General features: G+C 59.5%; 2 protein-coding genes across 4 annotated transcripts in view; one reads left to right on the top strand and one right to left on the bottom strand.

The window, feature by feature from the left end:
• Window positions 1–714: 714 nt before the first annotated feature.
• ATG4B (autophagy related 4B cysteine peptidase) lies at window positions 715–20,755 on the bottom strand. The gene is made up of 13 exons (XM_059051797.2): window positions 20,654–20,755; window positions 12,118–12,219; window positions 11,895–11,966; window positions 10,217–10,315; window positions 9,716–9,817; window positions 9,117–9,189; window positions 6,913–6,992; window positions 4,388–4,581; window positions 3,850–3,928; window positions 3,505–3,650; window positions 2,250–2,306; window positions 1,887–1,980; window positions 715–1,017 (listed from the first exon to the last, which is right to left on the bottom strand). The coding sequence occupies exons 1-13, from the start codon at window positions 20,661–20,663 to the stop codon at window positions 944–946; spliced, it is 1,182 nt and encodes a 393-aa protein (XP_058907780.1). The 5' UTR covers window positions 20,664–20,755; the 3' UTR covers window positions 715–943.
• Window positions 20,756–21,229: 474 nt separating this feature from the next.
• Window positions 21,230–24,738, top strand: part of THAP4 (THAP domain containing 4) — a 42,755-nt gene continuing 39,246 nt past the window's right edge. Inside the window, exons 1-2 of one of the 3 annotated variants that reach the window (XM_059051789.2) lie at window positions 21,230–21,401; window positions 23,496–24,685. In XM_059051789.2, coding sequence (XP_058907772.1) covers window positions 21,325–21,401; window positions 23,496–24,685 — 1,267 coding nt within the window. In that variant the 5' untranslated portion in view covers window positions 21,230–21,324. Of the gene's footprint in view, window positions 21,402–21,505; window positions 22,031–23,495; window positions 24,686–24,738 lie in introns of those variants that run through there. The other 2 variants (XM_067027395.1, XM_059051791.2) reach the window with 2 other exon arrangements.

Below are 24,738 nucleotides of genomic sequence, written 5' to 3'. Positions count from 1 at the left end.
CTCCGCAGTCCGTGCCGCCAGCAGGAGCTGCAGCGAGACCCCCGGCCCCGCCAGCAGCGGCACAGCAGGCATGGAAACCTTCCCACCAACTCGACTGAGGGATGACGGAGGATGAGGGGGCGAGAGAACAGGAAGCGCAGGGAAGAACCCACGTCGGCAACACCCGGGCGGCCGGGCCGCCCCTGCCCGCTTGCTGGGCCGGCGCGGGGCGGGGCTCCGCAAGGAAGGTCCCCGGGAAGAAGGCTCCGCAACCCCCGTCTGCGCTCCCTGGTGGGGCGAGAGCCACCGCGTGGGGCGGCGCCCGGGGCCCAGAACGCAGGCTGAATGAAGGAGGCGGCTGCCGGCGTCCGTCCGCGAGTCTCCAGCGGGCACGAGGCGCAGAGGCAGAGCTGAGGTTTGACCCTCCGGCCCCAAACCATCCAAAGCCTCGCTGACCGGGAGGCGGAGGAAGGCCCCGGGGACGCTGGAGCGGCAGGCAAGCAGCAGCTCGGGGCCCCGCGGCCTCACCTGCGGCTCTGGCGGCGCGTCGGTGCCGGCGCCACCTGCGCGGCGACGTCTTTGGGCCTCCCCGCCCCCACCCCGTGCTCCTCGCCTCCCAATGCCGGGAGACCCGGGCCGTGGTTCCTCGGCCCCTTCTCCCGCCGCGATGGCCCCGGAGGCCGCGTCTTCGGAGCCTGGCTCAGGACACGCCCAACAGAAGCCATGTCCGTCACGAAACTTCAAAGAGGACTTTAATTCCAAAGCGAACCCGGGCCTGGAGCCCAGGAGGAAGCGGGGCCGGGCAGGGCTGGCAGTGCGGCGGGAGAGCCCCTCGTGGGTGCCTGGCGCTTGGGTCTCCAGTGGCGCGGGCCTCTGTGTGGGCGGACGGCGGGCGGGCGGGATGAGATGCGGCGGCCGAGCGCCCTTGCGGGGCCAGTGAGACCGTCCCCCAACTGCAGGATCCTCAAAGGGACAAGATTTCAAAGTCTTCATCTTCTGAGTCAAAGAATCTTTCCAGTCGCTCTACGTCAGAAGAATCTAGAAGGAACACGACCAGACCTCACCAGGTGCCAGACGTGGGCCGAGGGACAAGGGCCCGTGTGAGCACACCCGCCCCACGAAGGGGCAGGTCCTGTCCAGCGCCTGACCGTCCAGGATGGCCAGGGCACGGAGGGAGGTCGGGGGATACCCAGACTGCCCGGCCGAGGCGCCCTCCTCCCGGGTGGTGGGTCTGAGCGGCTCGGAGAGGGGTTCCTGCCCTGTGAGCACGGGGACAAGGGCCTGGGTGGGTGAGGGCACGTGTGGCTGGGGGCAGACACGCCCCTCACCAGAGCCCAGAAGGAAGCAACGGGGGTCAGGAGAGGTGCCCGGCCCCTGCACCCGGGTCTGGTGGGGCATGTGTCCTGAGTCTGGTGCTGGCACCCCGACCCCCGTGGTTCCCGTGAGGTGCGGGCTGCGGTCCTCCCCAGGGTGGTCCCTATGTGCTCAGGGCCCCCCGGCGGGTCCCCTTCCCCCACGTGCCACGTGCTCGATGCACTCCGGGGGAAGCGCCCCCAAGCCCAGAGCCACCGGGCAGTGGGGACGGAGCCACCCATGCCACATCAGCACAGGAAGCCTGGCCTGGTCCGGCGGTCAGGACGAGGGTCCGCGGGAGGAGCGTGGGAGGGGCGGGGCAGGCTTGCTGGCGGGCTGCCGCCCACGCAGGTGGGAGGATGGAGGGCAGCACCGGCTGCGTCCCTGGTCCCACTCACTAGGGGCTGCCCAGCGTGAAAGGTCAAAGGCGACTGGGACAGGCCCTGGGGGGGCGGAGGGCAGGGCAGAAGCATCACACAGGCAGCACCGCCAGCCTCAAGACAGGGGCGCCCCTGTCCCCACCTGAGACGGGGCCCTGGGGCGTCCGGACTCACCTAAGGACAAGTTCAGGACGTCAGGACAGGCCAGGTGGGAGGGCTGCCGCTCCACCAGCTCAAACATTGGCAGGGCGCCTCCAAGGAGGGACAGCTGTCAGCAGGACACAGCGCGTCAGGGGCCCCGCAGGCGGAGGGAGGCGCCGTGCGCAGGCAGGAACCCCGCCACCCCTCACCACCCAGACTCGGGACTGGAAATCCTAGTGAGCCTCCAGCAGAGTCTGGGCCTGCGCTCTGATAACAGCGAGGACGCACCTGGCATCCGAGGACCAGGCAAGGCGTGCAAGACGCTGTGCAGCCGAGCGCCAGCGGGGCAGGGGAGGAAGGACCCCCAGACCCGCACGGGGGCGGGGCTCCACCAACCTTTTTCACTTGCTGGCACCAGTTGTCAAAGTCCTCCTCGGTCCCACAGAAAAACCCCTGAAACCAAAGCCAGCGGTAAGCGGAGAGCGGCACACACGTCCAACCCGTCGGCCCCAGTGTGCGTCCTGGACGTGGTGGCCACCGCACACACGGCCCCCTTCGCCTCTCCAGCCCCTACACCCCTCTGCGGGCTGCGTCCACGGCTCCAACCTCGCCCTCTGTCTGGACTGACTGGGGAGCAAGCCGGTCACAATGACAAGTCAGGGCAAAGCAGAGAGCTCGCTCCTCCCTGTGCCCCTGGGCCGCAGGCCTCAGTGGCCCACAGCACGCGCGGCAAAACGGGATAGGCGGACCCCTCCCGAGGGGACACCAGACGTGCGGAACCTGTCCCCCTGGGGCTACCGTCTGCAGGGCTGCAGGGTTGGGATGAGGTACTGGGAACGCTCAACCCACCACGTGGATTAAAAGCAGCCGGGGAACCGCAGAGAGGCACTCGGGGCTCTGCTCAGGGCCCTGGTGCGGGGACACGCGGGATGCGGCCGGAAGACGGAGGCCTGTTTCCCTGGAGCAGCCGTCCTCCGCGGCCCCGAGAGCTGGGTTGCGCACTCCCACATGACCTGATGTTCACAAGCTCACGGTTGGGTGGGGGGGGGGGGCTCCTGTGACAGCAGAGCCCCCATGCGCCAGCCCGCCGCCACCCACCTCAGGGCGTGACCAAGACCCATGGGCAAGTGCGCCTGGGGTCGTCCCTTCTCAGGACCGAGTGCCTCGTCGTGTCCACAACTCAGTGAATCACTCCCCTAGGGGTGTTATGATTCCTAGGTGTTTTTGGCTTCCTTCAAGCATATTTTGAGAACAACCAACAATTCCGGTCGTATAATCAGAAGAGAGCGAGCGAGGAGGTTCACTCCTAGGGACCGCCTTGCAGACTCAGCTACTCGAAAGAGTAAAGACAGAGCAAGAAGCCCCGCTGGGGTGCTGCAGGGCAGCGAGGAGAGCGGGGCCGTGGCAGCGACGCGGGACACTCACTCGCGCACACAGCCTGCCTGGGCCACACCTAGGTGACGAGCCCTTTGTGCTCCTTTGAGTTCTAAGCCACGTGAACATAATACTTATTCCAAAATGCTAAGATTACAGAAACGGGGATGCTTTCCTTCTTATCCTAAAGCAGCAGCAGGACTGGGCACAAATGTCTCGGGACACCCAGGCACAAGCGCGCGCAGCTGGCGACGGCGGGACCGAGCGGGGGACGCACCACGGCGATGGACGGGTCGAGCTCTGCGATGCTCATCCTGCTGGGCGGGTGCTGGCAGTGGAAGCTCTCGTCCGGGATCGGGCAGTGCTCAGCGGCCTGCAGGGCTGGCTGCGTGGTGTGAGGGTCCAGGTAGATGAGTTCCTCACCTGGGCGGGCAGCAGGCAGGTCAGCGGGAGGCGGACACAGCTGCCTCACCACAGCCACCAGCGCCACGCGGCTGGACAGGAAAAGGGCACACGTCGCACCGGCCAGGTGGGGGCACGCTGCCTGTCAAGTGTGTGTGTGTGTGTGTGGGGGGGGAGAGACCACGCCCCTTCCTCCAACATCACTGCAGACCCCACTCACCCACGTAGCCGATGAAGTAGCGGGCACTGTTGGGCTTCCCTCCAATCACGCCCAGGGACTGGGGCATCATGAAGCAGTGCTGCGGGGTGGAAGACAGGCCGGGCTGCTGAGCGAGGGGCTTCCTGCTCCCCCTGCAGCGCCAGGCACGGACAATCGCACATGAAGACCAGACCCACAGGGTGCGGGTTCCGGACACCGAGGCTGCAGGTCCTCAGTAAGGCCCCAGGCAGCCGGAAGGGACAAGGGGAGGCTGGGAAGGCGCAGACAGGGTCGGCCCAGGCTGCATGCCGGGCGGACCGGCGTGGGGAGGGGCCAGCGCACCGCGGGGACAGGAGGGGGGCAGAGGTGGAGACGGGAGGCCAGCAGCACGTCAGCAAGAGGAGCAAGGGCCACAGGAGGTGGCAGCAGGGGCGAGTGAGCTGGTGGGGGCCGGGAGCCCACAGGGCGGTCAGAGGGCTGGACCGGGCAAGACGGTGCCAACTGGGGCTTTCGGTAGGAAGCGGGGTCTCAGCCCCCCGGTGGGCCAGCACAGACGCACCTTCAGTGTCTCCGCGTAGGCCGCGTTGATGTCCGTGAGCCCGAGGCGCAGCGGGATGAGCAGCACCAGGGGTCTCCATGGCGATGGCCTGCTGCTGACCTCGGCCCCAGCCGGGAACCCGTTACAGTGTCGCTCGGGATCTACAGGAAACGCTGCGGCCCCAGCACAAGGAAGGCTGCTCCTGCACAACCTTCCTGAAAAAGGGAGACGTACCTTTATGGGCTAAACGAAGTAGGTGGAAGTTCACCCAAGAGAAACTGGTACAGAATTTACACTGTTAACAGGAAACGAAAATAAAAAAGTCAAGTACTTGAAGTACACCTCAAACTTGGAAAATAAAGTAACACTGACCCTGCCGCCCAGGGGAAAAAAAATAAATTTGCACATTTTCTATGCATTTAACTTAAAATATTTTATTGTGAAATAAAGCATACACACAAAATAATGCAAGAAAACATTTACATGCACCTTAGAAGCAATAATAAAACAAGCACCACGGAGCCACCAGCCTGGTGGAGGCAGCACTGACTCACGGCCCCTCTGGTCCCCCCTCAGCAAGGAGAGCATCGAGTGGTAACTTTTCTCCTTCCTTTTTCTTCTGTCTAAACACACTGGGTAATCCTTCAATAATCGGATTAACTACAGGGTTTAGTGGTAGGAGAGAGCCACGCCAGTACCCCAAGCACACCAGGCACCCCGTCTGTGGTTCCTAAACACCTTTCCCCACTAAAAGGAACCAGGGGGAAAATGGCTGATTCCAGGCATGGGGCAGGGAATGTACCAGGTGAGCCTGAGTCTAGTTAATGCCAGAAAGAGAACACTGAACAACAAAAATGACAGGCCTCTGTCAAAGGGCCAGCCAAATTTGGGACAAGGAGTAAGTAATGACCGTAAAGGATAACACCTTGAATTAAAAATAGAATCCATGAAGCTGCGGACTCTAAAAATAGGTCTTCCAAGTGTAAGTAAGGAGAGGGAAGAGGGGAGAAAAGAGGGCTCTTCCCAAGAAGCGCGCCAGCAGATAATCGTGGAAAGGATGCGCGCACTAGAGGCCACCGTTTCCGACCCGATGCAGTTAATCCTCAGTGTGCGTCACGTGTCCCCTCCAGATCACTCGCGAGCCGCTAGGCGCCAGGGGCGCGTCCTAAGCAGGTGACCGAGGCAGCGCTACCGACAGGGAGCGGTCCGTCTCCCGTGTCGCTCTGCCATGGACACCGCCACCAGGCACGCTCCTGGTCAACAGGCCCGATCCAAACCTAAACGGGCCTGTGTCACGAAGCCTCCATCATCTCCAGAAGGCCCAGGCACACACATCTCCTCGATCGGGCTGCTCCTGGGGTGTGTCCTTAGGCCTAGTGAGTGACGTGCAACTGAGTTCTCCCAGCCGCTCCAGCAAAGTAATGGAGCCAAGGAGACAGTCGTGGGAACCTCCAATCCATAGCCAGTCTGTCGGAAGCACACGTGACCACCTGGATTTGCCACTGGGGTCTTAAGTTGGGGTGGGGGGGCAGTCTTGTGGGTTTGATGCCATCTCCAGGTGTGCAGACAGGGCCAGAACTGAGCTGAACTGCAGGATGCCCATTCATCTTCACTTTTTATAATCTGGTCACCAGTATCAAAGGTACGTATTTTCTCCTGAGTTCAGTACACATCAGATTCTGATACGTAGTCTGTAAACTTGACTCTTTTTGACCCAAAAGCTTAAACAGAAGTTTGACATTTCTAGGTAATAAGGGTTTGTCCTTTTTTTCTATCTATTCTGCATTAGTTTATATACATGTCCCATGGACATTTTTGAAAAGGTATGTTCCGCCCCCAGAATCTAGGGTTTGACACATGTTCTACTAAACTCTCTTACTGTATTATTCAGATCCTTGTAACTTTATTTTTATGCATTCAATCTGCCATACAGTCTCTCTTAATTTACTGTAAGTTTTGCTTCGCTGGCTCTGAGGCTCTTTTGTGATGAGAACATTTTCCTTGCTGACTACATGGTCACCACTAGTGCGGCCCCTCTGGTGTCTCTGGAGCAAGGGCAGAGAAGCAGGGCTGTCGTTGCTGAGCTCGGGGCTCAACGCGTCCTCGCGTGGCCTGTCCCATACAAACACCCTGTTAGTCAGGGGTCACTTTCTGGCTTCACCAGGCCCCCATCTGTAGTTTTCTAGCCCCATTAGCATTGTCAACGTGTCTGAATTCTCTGCTTTTCCATCAGGAGACCTCATGAACCCAGGTACTCCTCAAAATTCTAAACACTTCCAGTAGCGCCTGGCGTGGCCGGAAGACGAGATGGCCAGGGCCAGTTTGAATCACCCTTCTTCATGGCGCATCAGGGCACACACAGGGCCTTGCAGCTGAACCCAGCACAAAGGTGTCAATTATTTGTAACAAAGACGCAGAAGCAGGGTGGGGCACCAAGTGGCCTTCCGCTCAGCCCGGCCGGCACCGCCCTCGAGGGCCCGCGGCCAGGCAGGGAAGCGAGCGGCCCTGCTCCCGTCCGCCACGACACCGCGCTCTGGCTCACTTACTGATGTCCTCCATGACCACCGTGTTGTCCATCGCTACGTGAACGGCCAGGGCACTCCACGTGTCGAAGACGGCGAGCTTCCTACCAGAGAGGGCAGAACACTGATGAGCCTCCACAGCTCGAAGACCTGTCGCCTCTGCCAGCCGCTTCTTCTCGCCCGGGCCCCACGCTTGCCACGTCCAGCTGCCACTGTGCGGGGAAGGTCCTGTGCAGGAGCCTGCCAGGTGTCACTTCCCGAGCAGGCTGGACACGGGCAAGAAGCAGAATGTGAGCCCAGGTCTCGGATGCTGCCCGAGGCAGGCCCAGCCCCGTCTTATCCCCCAGGCCCCCTGAGCCAACGGCCGCCTTGAGTTCTCACAGAGAACCTGCGGGTGACAGAGAGCCCAGTAGGGAGTCACTGTGCTGGGTGGGCCACTGTGGCCAAGGAATTACGGTTCTGAAAGAGGAGCAGACTCCACGACCGAAGGCACGACGGGAGGGGCTCTGAGCTCACCTCGGGGGCTGTGGAGGGCTCCCCAGGTGACAGAGCATCCAGCCCACCTGGGGACACAGGTGGAGGGCGGAGGCCCCTGGTCTCCTGGTGGGAAGGCCAGAGCGGACGCCACCCGCAGGGCTCCACCGGCTACCTCCCTCCCCTCCCTCCTGGGCTCACCAAGGGCCAGGTGGGCCCCCGTGCTGAGAGACACGGAGACCCAGGAGAGGCTGGCGCTCAGGGGAGCTAAGTGCCTGGGGAAAGCTCAGAGCAGAGGCAGAGGGGAGGGTGCTCCTCTGGCGCAGGCGCAAGGAGGCCTGGGTGGGAGAGGCCTCGGCGCAGAGGCCCGGGGAGCAACGCAGCAAGCCTTGGGGGGGGACTCCAGGCAAAGGGCACAGCGCTGCGGGGGGGGAGGACAGGGCCGGCACGCTTGCCTGGGAGCAGCGGGAAACCCCAGGACAGTCGAGAGAAGAGGAACAGATGGCCACCGTCTGTTTCTTGAGGATGACTCTGCTGCAGTTTGGAGGGAGACGCCAGGGTGGCAGAGAGAGGAGGAGGCGAGATGGGGGGCCTGGGCCGGGGGCAGGGAGCACTGCTCAGAGCTCGGGTACATGCGGGTGGGGCGTGCAGAAGGGAAGAGGGGTCTGGTGTGACCCCAGCTTTTGGCCTGAGCCCCTGGAAGGGTAGTGCTGCGTTCCTGCAGGAGCGGTGGTGGGCTGCGCTGGAGGAGAGGGTGGGGCCAGCTCTGGATCTGGGCTACTAGGTCAACGTGCCCCTCGGGGGGCACTGCCGAATAAGCGTCTGGATGTGAGTCTGGAGTTGGGACAAATCAGGAGCTGCGCGTGCGCAAACAGGAGCTGAAAAGCCACGACCAAAGGCGCGAGACAAGCCCGCAGGGCTCAGCAGTGCCGCTGACCAGACGGACAGAGGAGGACGGCTGAGCAGCCCAAGCCTCCAAGGAGCGCGGCAAGCACCCACACCAGGGGCTGCCTGCAGACAGCTGAGTAAGTTGGGGCTGAAACTCAGCCTTGGGACATGATGACGGAACTGACTGTGACCTCGACCGGGCTGCTTCAGGGCAGCGGGGCTGGGCCAGGACACTCAAGGGCAGTGGGGGCTGGAAATCCCAGGGGCTGGGCAAGGAGACACAGAGACAGGGGGCTTGGGGATCAGCCGGAAGCCGGACAGGAAGCGGAGCAAGTGTCCTGGACGCCAGGAACTGACCAGAGCAGCAAGCGAGGAGGAGGAGCAGGCTGGGCCCAGGGGCAAAGGGAGGTGCCCAGGGGACTCCTGGGGGTGGGAGCGGGCAGCAGAGGTGCGAGGTGATGCACAGGGAGCCACGGCCGAAGACGGCGGTCTCACGGGAGGGGGATGGGCGGGAACGGAGGCGGAGGCCCGAGGCGGCCACAGGCTGCCCGTCCGAATGCTGTCACCCCACGACCACTTCCCACCTCCCAGGCCACCAGACACCACAGCACAGGAGGGGACGCGACACACAAGGAGCAAAGGCCCGATCCAGTGGCTGCATCTGGATGAAGGCATTCAGCCTCACTAGAAACGGAAATCCCAGTTCACGAGACCACCGGCACGGTCACCTCTGAGGACCCTCCTGAGGGTCCTGAAAAGAGGACGAGACCCCTTATTTCCTTCAGCAGCAAAGAGTCAGGCACGGCTGAGCACCCCAGGCACCCGTGCCACCCTGGAGGGAGGGGAGGAGCGCGCTCAGCACGTACTTGAGGACCTGGGCGACGGTGTTGGGCCCGTACCACTGGCCGATGGACTTGCCCTCGCCAACTCCCATTTGTGCTGCAGGAAACAGAGCCGGTCAGCGGCACACGTGCCCTGCCACCCCCACAGCCCTCCCCGCGCCTCACAGAGGCCAATCCCAGCACGTGTGGCGTGAGGAGCGCGTCACAGGAAGCCTGCCTTGGGCACGGACTCCTGGCTGGCACCAGGGCGCTGCCTCCCAAAGGGACAGACTCCTCCTCAAGGTGCTCCCTCCCCACAGACCTCCACCGAGGAGCAGGACTGGGGACATGGCTCAGGTGAGCGAGTTCAGGGCTCTACCCACGCCTCCGTCTCCAGGTGGAAACACGGCGCTCAGAAGCTGGATTAAGACAAAGGAGCACCCGGACTCCCGGCCGGAGCCCGGGAGGACCAGCCTCCAAGGCCACCAAGTCGGTATCCAGAGACAGGGCGCCCAGCAGCACTTCACCATGGGCCCAGGGCCGTCCCCACCCCGCTGGCCTGAGCCTCACAGCACGACAGAGCTCTTGGGGACCCGACACCGCAGCGTCCCAAGGCCCGGGCCCGGCACGCTGCGACCCCCCACCTATCTGGTGGATGGAGTAACAGCTGTCCTTCCTGTCCAGGAATGCGTGCAGGACGCTGAAGTAGCTGTCCGGCTGCCTCGTCCGCCGCGTCCACCTCCAGTCTACAGGAGACACGTATGGAAGTTCAGCTTCACCAAAATACAGGCAAGAAACCTTCATTTTTCTAAGGCCCTCAAGGCACTCACGGTACCCAAGCCTCTTGTGAACCTTTCTAACTTTAAGAACCGAGTTCTCCGGGATTTCAAATACACAGATGCCAACACATCAAGACAAATCCATACAGAAAGGAGAGAATGGCTCAGTAGTTTAAAAATAATTTCTACAAGACAAACGTTTATCAGCATTCCTTTAAAGCCCCTTTCTCTAATCAACGAGAACCACTGGGTCGTCGCTAAAGAAAACCCCAAATCCTAAGGCGTCTCGTGGTGATCCACTCCCGCCGACCTGGCCCCGCCTCCCTCCTCGCTTCCTGTGGACATGGCCGCCCCAGGCTGACTCACCTCGGCCCAGGTGCCGGCACACCAGGGCTTGGGCAAAGATCATCTGTCCACATCGCAGCATGCAGCCCCAGCCCGTGTCCGAGGTGGGGCCGGTGCCCCCTGCCATGGAGGACAGAGAGAGAGAGGCACTCACCGTCAGACCGAGGCCAGGAGCCCACGCACGGGTCACCTCCGCGTCAGGCGACACACGCCATGTGAACCTGCTCACGCCAAGGCTGCGTTTGCTGGGAAGTGAAACATCCTAACAACCCCCTCAAAATGGGCCAGGACATGAACACGTCACAGAGAGAAAAGAATGTCTGAAAACATGGACAGATGCTCAGCCTCATGAGTAATGCAGAAAACGCCCTCCACCGGCCACACCGGCCAGGGCACAGGGAGGCTCTGACGCTGGGCACGGCGGTACCAGGTGTGCGTGCGACAGGCCCTAAGATGACAGGAAACAGGGCTGAGACCACGCGGGCCGCCGTCGGGGGGCTGCATCCTTTGCCCGCCCCTCCAGAACACATGCACAGGGGACAAGGCCCGCCTCCTGGGGCAGCGGTGGGATTGGGGGAGGCAGAGCCAGGTGTGCAGAAACAGTCCCAGCCCACCCACCCGCGCCCCACATGGTTGGCTCCACGCGGCCAAGGCCGACACAGACCACACGGCCGGGAGAGCCACCACGCTCCACCCGATGGCTTCTCCAAACACAGGGCTGCCCTCCAGCCCATCCTGCCCCTGTGGGTTCAGACACCTATGGGTTCAGGACGCTGTAGGTCAAGTGTCTGTCCTCCTGATGGCACAGTGCGCCTCACAGGCCAGGCGACCCCGCCCCTGCGTCCAGGACCAAGTAGGGGTGAAAGGAGAACTTGCTGGATGAACCAACATTTCCCAAGCATGTCTGACAAGCCCTGTCACTAGACACTAACCCTGGTGACAATGGCCACATCCCCTACCTTCCAGTGTTCCCGGACGTCGAGCTCTGGGGCACGGATGGAAGCACGTCTAGGAGCGGGACCAATCGAGACAGGCCACCAAGGCAGGGCCATCTCCTGGTCCCAAACCTCTGGCCTGGGGTTCTCCGACCGGCAGAGGCCAGGTGCAGAGCCAGGCCCCATCTGTCCATCTCCACGGGTACCATGAGGAGAATCACTTCAATGCAACATGCTTTCGTATTATGTGAAACACGTCACATCCACCTTCAGCTCCCACCACCACTAGGTGTGGGAGATACTAGAAAAGGCAACGGGTACGGAGCTAGGGCGTCCCAACATCCTGGACCAACAGCAAGAAGCACGCTGTACAGCTATGGCCCGGGACACCAGATGCACAGGCACACGAGCCCTCCGGGAGCGGCAGGCTGCAGCACAACCACGACGTGCCACACCGTTTCCCGCCCCGTCCTGCTCTGCGTTTCAAATGCCAGGCATGACCCATTATCCAGATTTTAGGCCCCAGTAATAGAGTGTGGCTTACAGTCAGACACATCACTGCCTCAGCAGAATCAGGGGCCCTGGGTTTGGAATCCAGCTCTGCCACCACCAGGTGCAAGACCTCAGCCGGTTTATTTAACTAGGGTTGCCTCAGGATGACACCAAGTGACAAGTACTTGACACACTGAAGTCAAAGCTAGAAACCTAAGTTTTCCTCTTGAACCACATGCACTTCATCCCACGTTGTAACAGACAGTACTCACCAATGGCCGGGAAGTTCTTCCTGTATGTAAACCAAAGTCTCGACGCCACATCGGCCAAGATCTCGTCCTTTTCTAGAGAGCGTTCGAGAGAAGAAACATGCACACACAGCCGTAAGTTTCTAGGGCACATGTTACAGAGAGATAGCAGATAACTATCATCACCAAACAGTTCTCTCTGCAGACTAAGCACACAGAGCACAGCAGGCTCTGGCAGGGCTGGTACCTGTGAAGATGCTGTACTTTCTACCCAGGATCCAAAGAGGCTCCGAGGTTTCAGGGAAATCTTCAAACTCAGCAAATCGGAGAGTGTCGTAGGTCAGAGTAGCTATGGAAACCAAAGACATTCTAATGACAGTTCTATGATTTCATAAAACAATATCAGAGATAACTTATAGCATCTCCGTACAAAGAGCCCACGTGGAATTCCGCATCTCAGTGCACCCGCCACACCACTACACTGAGAAATCAAACACTCGCAACCCGGCAGCGGCCCTGCACCCACTTCCTGAGCATCTCAAATTCAAGACAGAGTCATTGTCTGGCAGACCCAAGGGTGAGAGACCAGCTGGGGGCCAGGCCCAGGGCACAGAAAGGAGGGGGAAAAAAGGCACCTGGTTTAAGCCCTTAACTGTTTTAGATTTAACTCTAGCCGGCCCAGGGTGCCCGGGCCATCCCGACTCCTGGGTTAAGAGCCGTGATGCAGTGAGCAGCAGAGAGGCAGAGTGCTACTCCTGGGAGGGACACTGACCTCCCGAAACTAGTGCAAAGCCCTCCAGGGCCCCGGGTGCCACAAGGCCTGGAACCTGGGGGGCACACCCCGACTTCCTAAGGAGGTGCCGCGCGCGCAGCAGCGTCCACCTGCTGTGTCTCCAAGACCTGAGCGCCTCCTCTGTGAGCACCCCCTTCTGTGTGGCTTCCACAAAGAAGCTCTAGAGGCCGCGTCCCTCCCGCCCTGGAGCCCCGGCGGAGGACACCGTCCCTCTGCACGTGGCCCCGGAGGCGACAGAGCTCAGCCACTGCCCACGAGGTGAGGGGCACACGGTGTGTCCCGGGTACCCCATCTCCCCAGCTGCTGCCGCCCCAGCTCCACAGTGCTCTTTTACCCTTCCCCTGCAACTCCACTCAACTCTTTGGAAACTCAAAGATATTAAATGCGTTTCCCCCACACCTGAGTTTATTTTTCAACAGCCCTACCTTTTGATAAAAATGACTTATGCTATTTATAAAAATAAAAACCCCGAAGGCTACAAAATGTAAAATCACCCTCAGCTCCGTGCCCAGCACTGACTCTCCTTCCAGAAGCCTGTATGCGTAGATCCATAAATGAAGCCATGCCACACCTGTGGTTTCTTCTTCATCCTTTTCCACGCGATGGTCACAGCACCCCACCCAGATGTCTCAGGGTCTCACAGTGTCCTGCTGCACGCACATCCCTGCCAGCCCACATCCCACAACCTGCCAGCTCCGGCCTTCACAGGCTGGAGGTTCCCGAGCAGGCACTTAGCCTCTCGGTGTGGAAAGTCCGTCACCCATACAACGAAACATATAACAGGATACCCTTGCAGCGCAGCACTGGAGTGGCCCTGAAACCCTTCCCATGAGGGGCTCACGAGGAGGCTGGCAGACAAAAGGCTCCAAGGTCAGCTGGTGTCACTAACATCAAAGATGAAGACAAGCAATTTTACTACATCCAAAAGGATTAACTGGGGCTGCCCTGGTGGCGCAGCGGTTGCGAGTCCGCCTGCCGATGCAGGGGACATGGGTTCGTGCCCCGGTGCGGGAAGATCCCACGTACCGCCTGGGCCTGTGAGCCATGGCCGCTGAGCCTGCGCGTCCGGAGCCTGTGCTCCGCAACGGCAGAGGCCACAACAGTGAGAGGCCCGCGTATCACAGTCACAGGGCTGGGAAAGCAGCGCTCGCTAAACGAACAAATCCGCGTCAACAGAAGGCCCTGTGTTCACCGCTTCAAGAATGCTCAAACTGGGACTTCCCTGGTGGTCCAGTGGTTAAGAATACGCCTTCCAATACAGGGGATGCGGGTTTGATTCCTGGTCGGGGTACTAAGATGCCATATGCCGCGGGGCAACTAAGCCCACGCACTGCAACGAAAAGATTCCCCATACGGCAACTAAGACCCAACACAGCCAAAAAGAATTAATTAATTAATTAGTTTAAAAAAGGGATCCTCCCCCTTGCAAAAAAAAAAAAAAAAAAGTAGACTTCTCTAACGTTGGGAACCCAGACCCAGCTCTGCCTTTTTTCTTTTCACCTGAAATCCTACAGGGTCAGAGGAGTCCTGTGCTTCCAGAGCAAGCTCTGCTGCCCAGAAGGCTGGGTGCAAGGCAGGGGCCCTGATCTGATGTGTCTCCTTGTCCACGCTTCTCCAGACGATGTCAGCCAGGCCGTTTTGGGATCAGGGGTAAATAATTTAATGTCCAAGTTTCTCTCTCCCCTTTTTTACATAAGATTACTTGTTTCTGCAGGTGATTATAAAAACCGAGTTGAGATGAGTTAAAGTTCTACCTTTTCAAGGAGCTGAAAACATCACGTGTCTCTGCTGCCCCTCAAAAGCCACCCGACATCTTCAGAAAGCACAGCCTTCTCTGACCTCGAGGCTTAAACGATACGTACGCTCAAAACCTACGAAGATTACTCCAAGGAAAAAGCATGCAAACAAGACCTGATTTCAACTGACAGCACTGTGGGACTGTAACTCTCAACCTGTTGGACCGAGACCCCACGGAGACTGCAGCCTTGAGCTGAAGGCAGACGTGCCTTCTAAACGCTGGAGGCTCTGAGTGACAGAGGCACACGGCACACATCAAAGGGCCGTTGAGACACTCCTGAGACAGCTAGCTTTCCACAGTAAGAAAACTACCACCACGAGGGAGACGAGCAGATAAGGAAGAGGAGACAAGGCTCGTTCTGAAAGCCAGGAGCCGACGGCCGGCCGCCCTGCAGCGGAGGGGTTTTTCATCCCCAAAGACACCGCATGCAAAGCAGGCACACTTCTCAGGGTAACGAGCCAACTTTATAGGCAACACAGCCAACTTCAGAGGGAAGGCAGTAACAGGTGTCCTACCTATTAAGTTAGAACTGAGCTTCCTGCTGTAACTAACAAAATGACGGGCTGTGCAGTCTCAGCCTTAAGAGTCTTCACTGCATGAGGCACCTGAAGGGAAAAAATGGGCAGGTGGCAGCCGCAGGGCCCAGCAGCTCAGGTGCAGCCGGGAGGTGACAGTGCAGGTGGTCCCCGAGTCCCCTGAGTCCACACCTCCCTGCTCCTCCTGATGGCAGGACCACCCGCGTCCTGCCCTGTCGGGTGCGGGTCACACCTGCCTCTTGAACCAGCCGCGGACACCCCGCAGGCCCCTCTCCCCCTCTACGTGCCACACGGGGCACCGGGCGGAGCATCCGGCCAGCGCGCCCTGAACTTGACCGCGTGAAGGGCCAGAAGTCCGTCGCTCCCCACTTGGGAACCCTCCGCGCCCATTTCCTTGCTGGCAAAGCAGGAGTGGTGCTGCTTTCCTCGAGGCTCACGGGAGGAAGAAACACGTCAACACACGCGAAGAGCTCCGATCCTCACTGGGTGGCGACGGGCAGCCCACGCGGGGCATCACTGAAGCGGGTAGGAGACCTCGTCTCCACAGCCCGCGACCACAGGGAGCTGCAACACCCGGGACGACATCCACTGCCTGAGTGACTTTACCAGACCTGGACCCGGTAACGGAGCCTGCTTGCAAGGGCCGGGCCGCCAGCCGCTTCCCGGGCTGCTTCACTGTCCTCAGGCTTCCACCTGGGAAACCAGCAGAGACGGACCTGCGGCGGCTTCAACCAGAAGACCAGCGAGCGGAGGGCTTCTCATTCCCGGGCCACTGTCAGAAAGTCCCCGCGGGCCTGCGCAGAGGACGGGACCAACCCTCCCTCCTGACACCCACCGGCGAGGCCACGGGCCGGGACACCTGGACCGGACCCCCAGCTCCCTGAACTTCGGCTCAGCCTCTGTAACGGAGAAAGGACTTTTCCGAATTCCATTCACCTCCAGTGTTCAACTTTCTAATTTGTGTTAAGATTTTATTTTGGAGACAGAAAACCCACACGCTAGCTGTATGACACCCGACTCAAATCTCTAAGCCTCAGTTTCCTCACCCACAAAATAGGGAGAAGCTGCCAGCTCTGCCCAGTGGGGTGAGAACACGGGACTGGTTCCAGCACCGTGGGCAACCCCCAACCATGGCTCTGAGCACCTCCTGTGCCTCTTCCTCGTGTGATCTCAGACCTCATTACTTACAAGATAAAACTAAATTCCCCCTTCCCTGAACCAAACAGCACTTTTATCACCAGTTTTAATTTAGCCACAAATATGTATTCATGTTTGTGCAGAACAGAAAACATTACAGAACACCAGTCCAGAAAAGACTCCAACAGTAAAACTAATACTTTTCCATTTTAAAACTAAAGTTCACCATCACTAAGCTTCACAGAGACCGAGCAACATGAGGAGCCCACCCTCGAAGGTTTCTTCATCAACTCTGTTCTCAGACTGACCAGCTCCACTGGGGATTGAGGCCAGCAGCCTCTGCACTCCGCCCAGAGGGCTCCCCGTCTCACACCGCAGCCCTGTGATAACCTCAGCACCTTCACATCAGACATCATTTCATTTGAAGTTCACACACCTCCTGAGTTAAAAGGAGCCAAACTTCCCAAAGAATGCCAGTCTCCAGATGCCCAGGTAATGATTTTAATTTTTTTAAATCTTTTTTTTAACTTAATTATTTTTTGTTATTAATTAATTAATTTTGGGCTGCATTAGGTCTTTGCTGCTGTGCACAGACTTTCTCTAGTTGCGGTGAGCTGGGGCTACTCTTCGTTGCAGTACGTGGGCTTCTCATTGCGGTGGCTTCTCTTGTTGCAGAGGACGGGCTCTAGGCGCACGGGCTCAGTAGTTGTGGCTTGCGGGCTCTAGAGCACAGGCTCAGTAGTCGTGGTGCACAGGCTTCATTGCTCCACAGCACGTGGGATCTTTCCGGACCAGGGCTTGAACCCGTGTCCCCTGCACTGGCAGGAGGATTCTTAACCACTGTGCCACCAGGGAAGTCCCATGATTTTAATCTGAAATAAGATGACACACAGAAGAAGCGAGACAGGCACCATCCACCTTGAGAAAGAAGCCTTTTAGAAACACTTTTCCCACCTGGTCACCTGGGTCCCAGATGCCTGATTTTCCACCTCTTCCTCCCTAGGGTGTCCCTGATCACACCCAGAAGAGGAAGTGGAAAGCCTTTTAACAGAATGGCAATTCCATTTTTAAAATGTTTCAATTTAATGTTATTAATGATAGAAAATAGCAAACTGTGCTCGATAAATGTAACCAGATGACTTAGTCCCAATTACATAACTCAACCAGGGAGAACCACAAAAGTGCTTATGTTTCTGGGAGATTACACTCCGTAAATACATATATTATATATGCTTTATGAATAAAATTAAAAGAAGGGATCTTCCTTTCCTTCAGAAAATGCTTATGTTTAAGATAACAGGTTTGCAAATAGTTTTTTCAAATCCCAAATAGTTTATATGAAAACGCTGGTGGTTCGGTTCTGAATGAAAAAAGGAAGGAGGGGAGGAAGGAGAGTGGAGGGAAGAAAAGCTGGAGCTTCAGCCGTGAGAATACTGCACACGCCGCTTCAGTGACCATGCTGGACAGAGCGTCCACAGCAAGCCCCGCTGCCCTGCAGTGAGCTGCCCTCCTCATCAGCCACACTTGACACCGACACACTGGATTTCCATCGCACACAGACTCTGCAGCCCAGGAATGTCTACAGGGCAAGGATGTGTAGGTTAACACCGATTCAAGTTCTGCTTCTTCGATGGCCAGCCACATACCAGACACGACGTAAAGCACCAGAGATGAAGCACAAGACACCAGCTCTGTCCTCAAGGAACGGACAGCATGTTGATTTAAGTGCTAACTAGAGCGGGTTTTTTTTTGGCTGCGTTGGGTCTTCGTTGCTGCGCACGGGCTTCCTCTAGTTGTGACGAGCAGGGGCTGCTCTTCGTTGCGGTGCGCGGGCTTCTCATTGCACTCACTTCTCTTGTTGCAGAGCACGGGCTCTAGGCGTGCGGGCTCAGTAGTTGTGGCTCGTGGGCTCTAGAGCACAGGCTCAGTAGTTGTGGCGCACGGGCTTTGTTGCTCTGTGACATGTGGGATCTTCCTGGACCAGGGCTCGAACCCGTGTCCCCTGCACTGGCAGATGGATTCCCAACCACTGCACCATCAGGGAAGCCCCTGGAGCATGTTTGAACAGACAGTGCTTGGGGCCTGCCTGCCGCCTTCAGACCTCTACGCAGCAGCCCCAGGGCCCCATCCCCAGCTCCGTCTCTCTCCTCCCATACTCAGACCCTCAGTGACCTCGTCCAAAGTGGCGCCTGTACACTTCTACCTCCAGCCCCACCCTCCTCCCTCAGCTCCAGGCCTGCAGACCCAAGGCTCTCTGGACGTCACAACATGGACATCTAGCAGGTACCTCATGGTCACCATGTACAAGACCAAACTTATAACAGCTCCCCACCAAGCGGGATCTCCCCAAGTCTCCCCACCTGAGTTTCTCAGCTCAAGCCATAAACCTCACACCATCTCCAAATCCTCCCTCTCCACCGCGCCCTCAGCACGTCCCACTGGTACAGTCCTACTGTCTCAACCTGCAGAGGCAGCCAGAGGTCAACGCCCTCTCCCCACACTGACCGAGGCCTCCAAGGGTTTGCGCATGGCGCACTGCAACAGCCTCCTAACTGGTCTCCTGGACTCGTTGTTGCCAGTCTGCCGGAAGCAGCCCGAGCAAGTCGTGTTACTCCTCTCAAAAGTCTCCGGAGCAGCCCCCGCCAGCTCAGCTGCCCTCACCAGGAGCCAACAAAGCCTCACCTGGGCCCCATCACTGCTCCGCCTTCAGCTCTCTCACCCCCACCCGCCATACCCTGGCCTCACTGGCCACTGGCTGCTCCCGGAGCAGGACGCCTGCCCTGCCCCCGCCCTGCTTCTGAGTCCTGGTCAAAAGTTACCTCCGTGGTGAAGCCTTTCCGGGCCATCCTGGGGACTCCAAACCCCTCCTGCTTGACCCACATCACCCTCCCATGAGCCACACCGTGGGGGTCATGTCTAGCATGTCAGCCAGCACACGGTTTTTATCTATAATAGTTCACTTCTCTAGCCCCAGGGTCTAGAACAATGCCAGACACAAACCCACATTCAGTAATAAGTATAGTTATTGAATGGATGACTATAAAAACAACGAGGAACTGCATAACATCTGGCAAGAAAGGCACAATCTGTAACGACTCCAGGGATCAGGGGAGGCTGGACAGCACCACGTCAGAAAGAAAACTCTCCACAACACCCTACAAATGTCATATACGTTTTAATAAAAACGCATCAAGAGAGGCCTTCAAACGCAAACACCTTTTCTGCTTTGAAGCAGTGATCAGTGTCCCGCGAGGGTACCACCATGCAGCTACTCAACTTTAACATGATGGTTTTCACGTTTAACGTAAAACAACCATCACAAAACTGTGCCTTCCACCCTAACCGAGTCTCCCAAGTGAATGCTCTTAGGCACCCAAGCAGTCATAACCTAAAAGAAAGTAGATAACTAAATAATTCTATTCCTTCCCCGACCCCGGGCCTAGTACTTTTTCTGTTTTGAACAACTTCACAATACTTCGAGTTAACATCATGTTTCGGGAGTCATGGCTACCATTCTGTCCTACTACCTAGTACACTTAAGTGACAAGATGCCACAAGTCACTGAAATATTGGCCATACAGGTCTATATTACAGTTTCCAAACTGAGAGTTCACTAAATTTACATCGCACCTACCAGGAAAAAAAAAAGCAAAAACAATGCCATCCAGAATGATAGGTGGAATTAAACCAGAAGAAAGTTTTTACAGATGTGGGGATACTTGAACACAAATCACTCCCTACAAGTTATAAAAGAACTAAAACTGCTGTGGGATGAAAAAGAGGGCCTTTCAAGGTTTAAGAATGCTTTCAAGGATACTGGACAAAGATCTAAAATAGCGTGCCAGCAAAAATTAAACAATTCTCCCCCCTGGAGCAGAAACATGATGAAACAGAGCAAAACAGCACATCCACAGATGTACACATACGTACGTATACGCACACACCCTCCCACCCCAGCCCCCACACACTTTGTGTTAGGGAGTTTAGACATGATGAGATGGATTCAGTCTGTCTTTTCAGTCACGGAAAACGCTTAGATCATCTACTGGTTACCGAATTTGAAAAAAAAAATGCATATGGTTTGAGTGGTGGAGTATGTTGCTCGCCTCCAGCCCACCCGTAACTTTATAAGAGTTAAAGTTTCCCCTTCGTAACTCCTAGCGAACGGACAAAAGCTTCCCCACCGCAGTGTCATGGGCCGGCTCCGCCCGGCCTCCAGCACCGCTCGGCGTCCCCACCAGCCGTCCCAGACGCCGCGCTGCCCCGATCGTCCGAGCCGGCCGCGGGGCCGGGGGACCGGCCGCGGGGCGCTGCGGGCGGCCCAGAAAAGCGCGAGACACGCAAACGGGGCTGTCAGACCCGCACCGGCCTCCCGCGGACGCCGCCCGCGCTCCGCTCTGCACCAGGGCCCCGCTCCGCCCTGCTCTCAGGCCGCGCCGACGAAGCCCCGTCCCAGGCCCCGGGGCCAACCGGCCCGGCGAGCGCCGCCCCGGTCCCCCCGCGCCCCGCCAGCCCTCACCTGCGTCCATCTTTCCTCCAGAGCCGCCGACTGAGCGCGGCGTCGCTCCGACGGTTCCGCAGAGCGACGCGACGGGCCGCCGCCGTGGCCAATCCGGGCCGAACGGGCGCAGGCGCGGGCGGGGTCGGAAGTACGCGACGGAAGTGCGCCGCCGCCATCTTGGCGTACGGCGGACCCAGCGCGGAGGCCCGGGCCCGCGTGCTCGGCTCCACGGCGGCCAGCGTCGTGCTTTCGGGGATCCCAGCAGCGACCCGCCGGGACAGTGGAAGCAGGCGCGAGCGGGCAGCAGGGCACCGGGGCGGGCGCGTGAGTCCGTCGTGCGCTCAGGCCCGCCGGCGCGGCCATCTTGCCGTACGGATGCCCCCCGCGCGCCATGTCGCCGCAGGGCGCTGCCAGCCCGGGGCGCCCCCGCCCACCCTAGACGCCGCGAGCGGTGGGCTGCGCCCCGCCAGGTGCCGGGTATCCAGGGCGCGCCGAGGGCCGGGCCTGGCGGCCGGGCTGCAGGCGGCCGGGCGCCGCCATCTTGCCGTACGGCGGGAGCCGCGGGGCTGGCTCCCACGTCCCGCAGCCGTGTCGCCGCGCGCCCTCCCCTCGGGGCGGTCCCGCCCGGGGCTCGGCGCGGCGAGACGAGGGCCGGAGCCTGGCGGCGGCGCGGCGGCCCGAGGCCCGAGATGGTGATCTGCTGCGCGGCCGCGAACTGCTCCAACCGGCAGGGCAAGGGGGAAAAGCGCGCCGTCTCCTTCCACAGGTAACCGGGCCCCGCCCGCCGCCGCCGGCCCGCCGCCCGCGCGGCCCGCGGGCCACGCCCCCGCCCGACCCGGCTCGGCCCGGCCCGGCCCCGCGGGGAGACTGAGGCCGCGCGGCCCGGTCGGACGCGGGGTCGCTCAGGGCGCGGGCCCCGCGCCGGTCCCGCGAGTGAGTCAGCGCGGCGCTGTGTGACCTTGGCCCGGCCGGCGTCTCTGGGCCGGGAGCCTCGGGCCACCGCGGCCGGCGGCTTCCATCCGCGGCCACCCGACCCCCGCGACTCTCGGCCGCCGGTGCGCGCCGCATGCCCACTCGGAGGCCGCCTGGCGCCTACGCCGCGGCCTCGGCAGCCTCTCCACCACCCCGTGGCCACTCTGCGCCCCATGGGTTCGGGTTGGCGCCGCCAGTCTCCAGAAACGGTGTGTTCTGGAAACACGCTTCCTTCGGTCGGTTGTAGTCTTGCGTTTGCTGTGACTTTTCTGTTTTCTTCGTCGCGGGGGAGTCCGTCTTGATCTCTGCGATCAGGCATGTGGCCGAGCAAATGTGCCTCGTGGATTAACACGCGCTCCAGACGCTGTGTCCTAGAAGGGGCCTCGCGGTCGGCCTCGGGGAAGGTAGCCCTGCCGCGTGGAGGTGAGTCCCGGGAGGTCCCTGACAGCATCCAGCGTGGGGCCGGCCCAGCCCGCTCCTCGCCGGGGCTTGGCTGCGAGTCGTGGAGGGCTCTGTTCTGTGGGCGCCCACGGAAACCGGCCCGAGGCAGGGCAGGGACTGGCCTTGTCTCTGGCCTGGCCTGCTTCGTGAAGGCTCTGGAATTCAGCCTTCTACAGCGAGTCCTTTTCTATGACTTCCACGCTGGAGGTACCAGAACAGTGAGGAGAAGGAACTCCACCTTAGAAACCTCCTCCTGGATACTTTTCTGTTTCCCTCTTGGTGTTGCAGGATGGTGTTCAAGTTTTGAAAACCTGCAGGACGTTTGTTCTGTAGTTTTACTGAAAGTTCATGGTGGTTTGCGCTAAGTCTTAACTTGTTACAATCTATCGGGATAGTAACAGGTTGTTTCAGCGGGCAGCCAGCATGCTTACTGGAGTTTCCTTCAAAGCCCTTCGTTTTGTTACTGTATTTGAAAACGGAGGCAAAGCATTGCAGAGAAGGCTGCTCTAGGCATTCATAATGGCCAAGGACGTGGGAACGGGGGGGGGGGGGGTCGGGGGGAGCTTCGGGTAATGGGCTCCCAAAGCAGTGAGGACATTTAGAGGGTCATGCTGCTTGGAGCTTCATGAGGAGTTGGTGTCCCCGCGGTCCTGATCCCCAGCAGTGTCAGGTGGGTTAGGTGACCTCAGGTACAGCAGAACAGCCCTCCGAATGGCCGCCCCACTCCCACCCTCGTATGTTTAGTTTCGCCAGAGTTTTTAAGTAGACATCTTGCCTGAATGAGAAGAAAATGATCATTAAGTGTCTTTTTCAGTATTTGCCAGGGACTGGTTGCTTTTCAAAGGGAGCCGCAGAGCCGTGGCTGTTGAGTCTCGCTTGCTCTGAGAGCTGGTCTCACATCCTCAGCTCCTCGAGCCGCAGCTGGGGCATGTGAGGGTGTCTGGGACGCTCTCCTGGCCTCTTGCTCCCATCTCTGCTGTCTGACGCGTGGCCTGACTTCTAAATGGGGGGAGGAGCAACCATCTTCCTTTGAGCACCCCAAGTCCTGCATCCCAGGCACACCAGGAGGGTTGGCCAGCTATGAGCTTCTAGGAACTATTTCCAGGGCTTCCTGAAGCCTTTCCCGCTGTCGTGATGCCATCTGGTGCTGTATGTCCAAGGAGTCTGTATCCCTGCAGGGCATTTACCACAGCCTGGGAGGAGGTATTCACCTTCACTCTTTATCCACTCTACGGACTGTAAGCTTCTTAAGGGCAGGCAGTGCGTCTTTCATCTTTCTATTTCAGTAATAAGTTACAAGTAGAAGGTATTCCTTAGATCTTTGTTAAGTTTTTAAATGGTTAAAGTCAACACAGGTTTGGGTGTTTGCAAATACATTTGCTCTGCTTTTATAGTTGATAGTAGTAGGGGGAGGCATTTAATTATTTTTTTCTAATTTGTTCTGCAGATTCCCCCTAAAGGACTCAAAACGTCTGATCCAGTGGTTGAAGGCTGTTCAGAGGGATAACTGGACGCCCACTAAGTATTCTTTCCTCTGTAGTGAACATTTCACCAAAGATAGCTTCTCCAAGAGACTGGAGGGTCAACACCGCCTGCTCAAGCCCACGGCCGTGCCGTCTATCTTCCACTTGGCTGAGAAGAAAAGGGGGGCCGGAGGCCATGGCCACCCCCGGAGAAAGGACGCCAGGAAGGCCTCGGGGGGTCTGAGGGCACATGCAAGTGACGTTGCCGACGGGAAGGCAGCTGCAGGGTTGTCGTCGTCGTCGTCCTCGAGTGAAAGCCTGATGGCCAAGCCCGAGTCCCGCAAGCTGAAGCGGGGCGTGTCACAGGGCAGAACCGCAGCCAAGGCCACCCGGGAGGCCGCCGGTCTGCAGCGGGCCCGACAGCCTCCGGAAGGACACGCAGATGACGGTCCGGCCTCCGCCACCGCGTCCGGCGGCCCGGGAGAAGCCAGCGCTTGTGCTGTGGAGGCCGGCGACAAGAATGCCACCTCCCCGGACGGGGGCCTGGTGGACAGGAGCGGCATTTCCGTGGATGACTTTACCCCACCGGGGTCCGGGGCCTGCAAGTTCATCGGCTCGCTTCATTCCTACAGTTTCTCCTCCAAGCACGCCCGCGAGAGGCCGGCCGTCCCCCGGGAGCCTGTGGACCGCAAGAGGCCGAAGAGAGACGCCGAGCCCGGCTGTAGCGGGAGTAGCCCGGGGCCCGACAGGGGGCTGGCGCGGAGCCCGCCCCGCGCGCCCCCCACGGCCAGCTCATCGCTCACGGCCACACCGCAGAAGCCCGCGCAGGGCCCCTCGGCGCCTCCAACCGACGTGACCCCGAAGCCGGCGGCTGAGGCCGTGCAGAGCGAGCACAGCGACGCCAGCCCCATGTCCATCAACGAGGTCATCGTGTCGGCGTCAGGGGCCTGCAGGCTCATCGACTCGCTGCACTCGTACTGCTTCTCTTCCCGCCAGAGCAGGAGCCAGGCGTGCTGCCTGCGGCCGCGGGTGGGGAAAAGGGGCGGCGAGCTGCGGGCCCTGCGCCAGAGGCTCAGCCGCTCGGACAGCCAGGTGCGCGAGCTGCGCGAGAAGCTGGACCGGCTGCGGCGGCTGAGCCTCCCCCACCTGAGCAGCCTGCTGGCCCCCGGCCGCGGTCAGTACCTGGGCCTGGTGCCCACGAGGCGGTGGTTTGCGAGCGCGGGGCCT

The sequence above is a fragment of the Kogia breviceps genome, chromosome 2 (genome assembly GCF_026419965.1).
Source record: "Kogia breviceps isolate mKogBre1 chromosome 2, mKogBre1 haplotype 1, whole genome shotgun sequence".
In the NCBI taxonomy this organism is placed as follows: Eukaryota; Metazoa; Chordata; class Mammalia; order Artiodactyla; family Physeteridae; genus Kogia; species Kogia breviceps.
Note: the sequence above shows the minus strand (reverse complement) of the source record. Positions and strands in the feature narration are given on the sequence as shown.

Coding starts and splice junctions, on each gene's coding strand:
- ATG4B (XM_059051797.2), bottom strand. Junction 11,967..12,117: donor AAAGTACAGCATCTTCACAG/GTACCAGCCCTG, acceptor AACGCTCTCTAG/AAAAGGACGAGATCTTGGCC. Junction 9,818..10,216: donor GTGCCGGCACCTGGGCCGAG/GTGAGTCAGCCT, acceptor TGTCTCCTGTAG/ACTGGAGGTGGACGCGGCGG.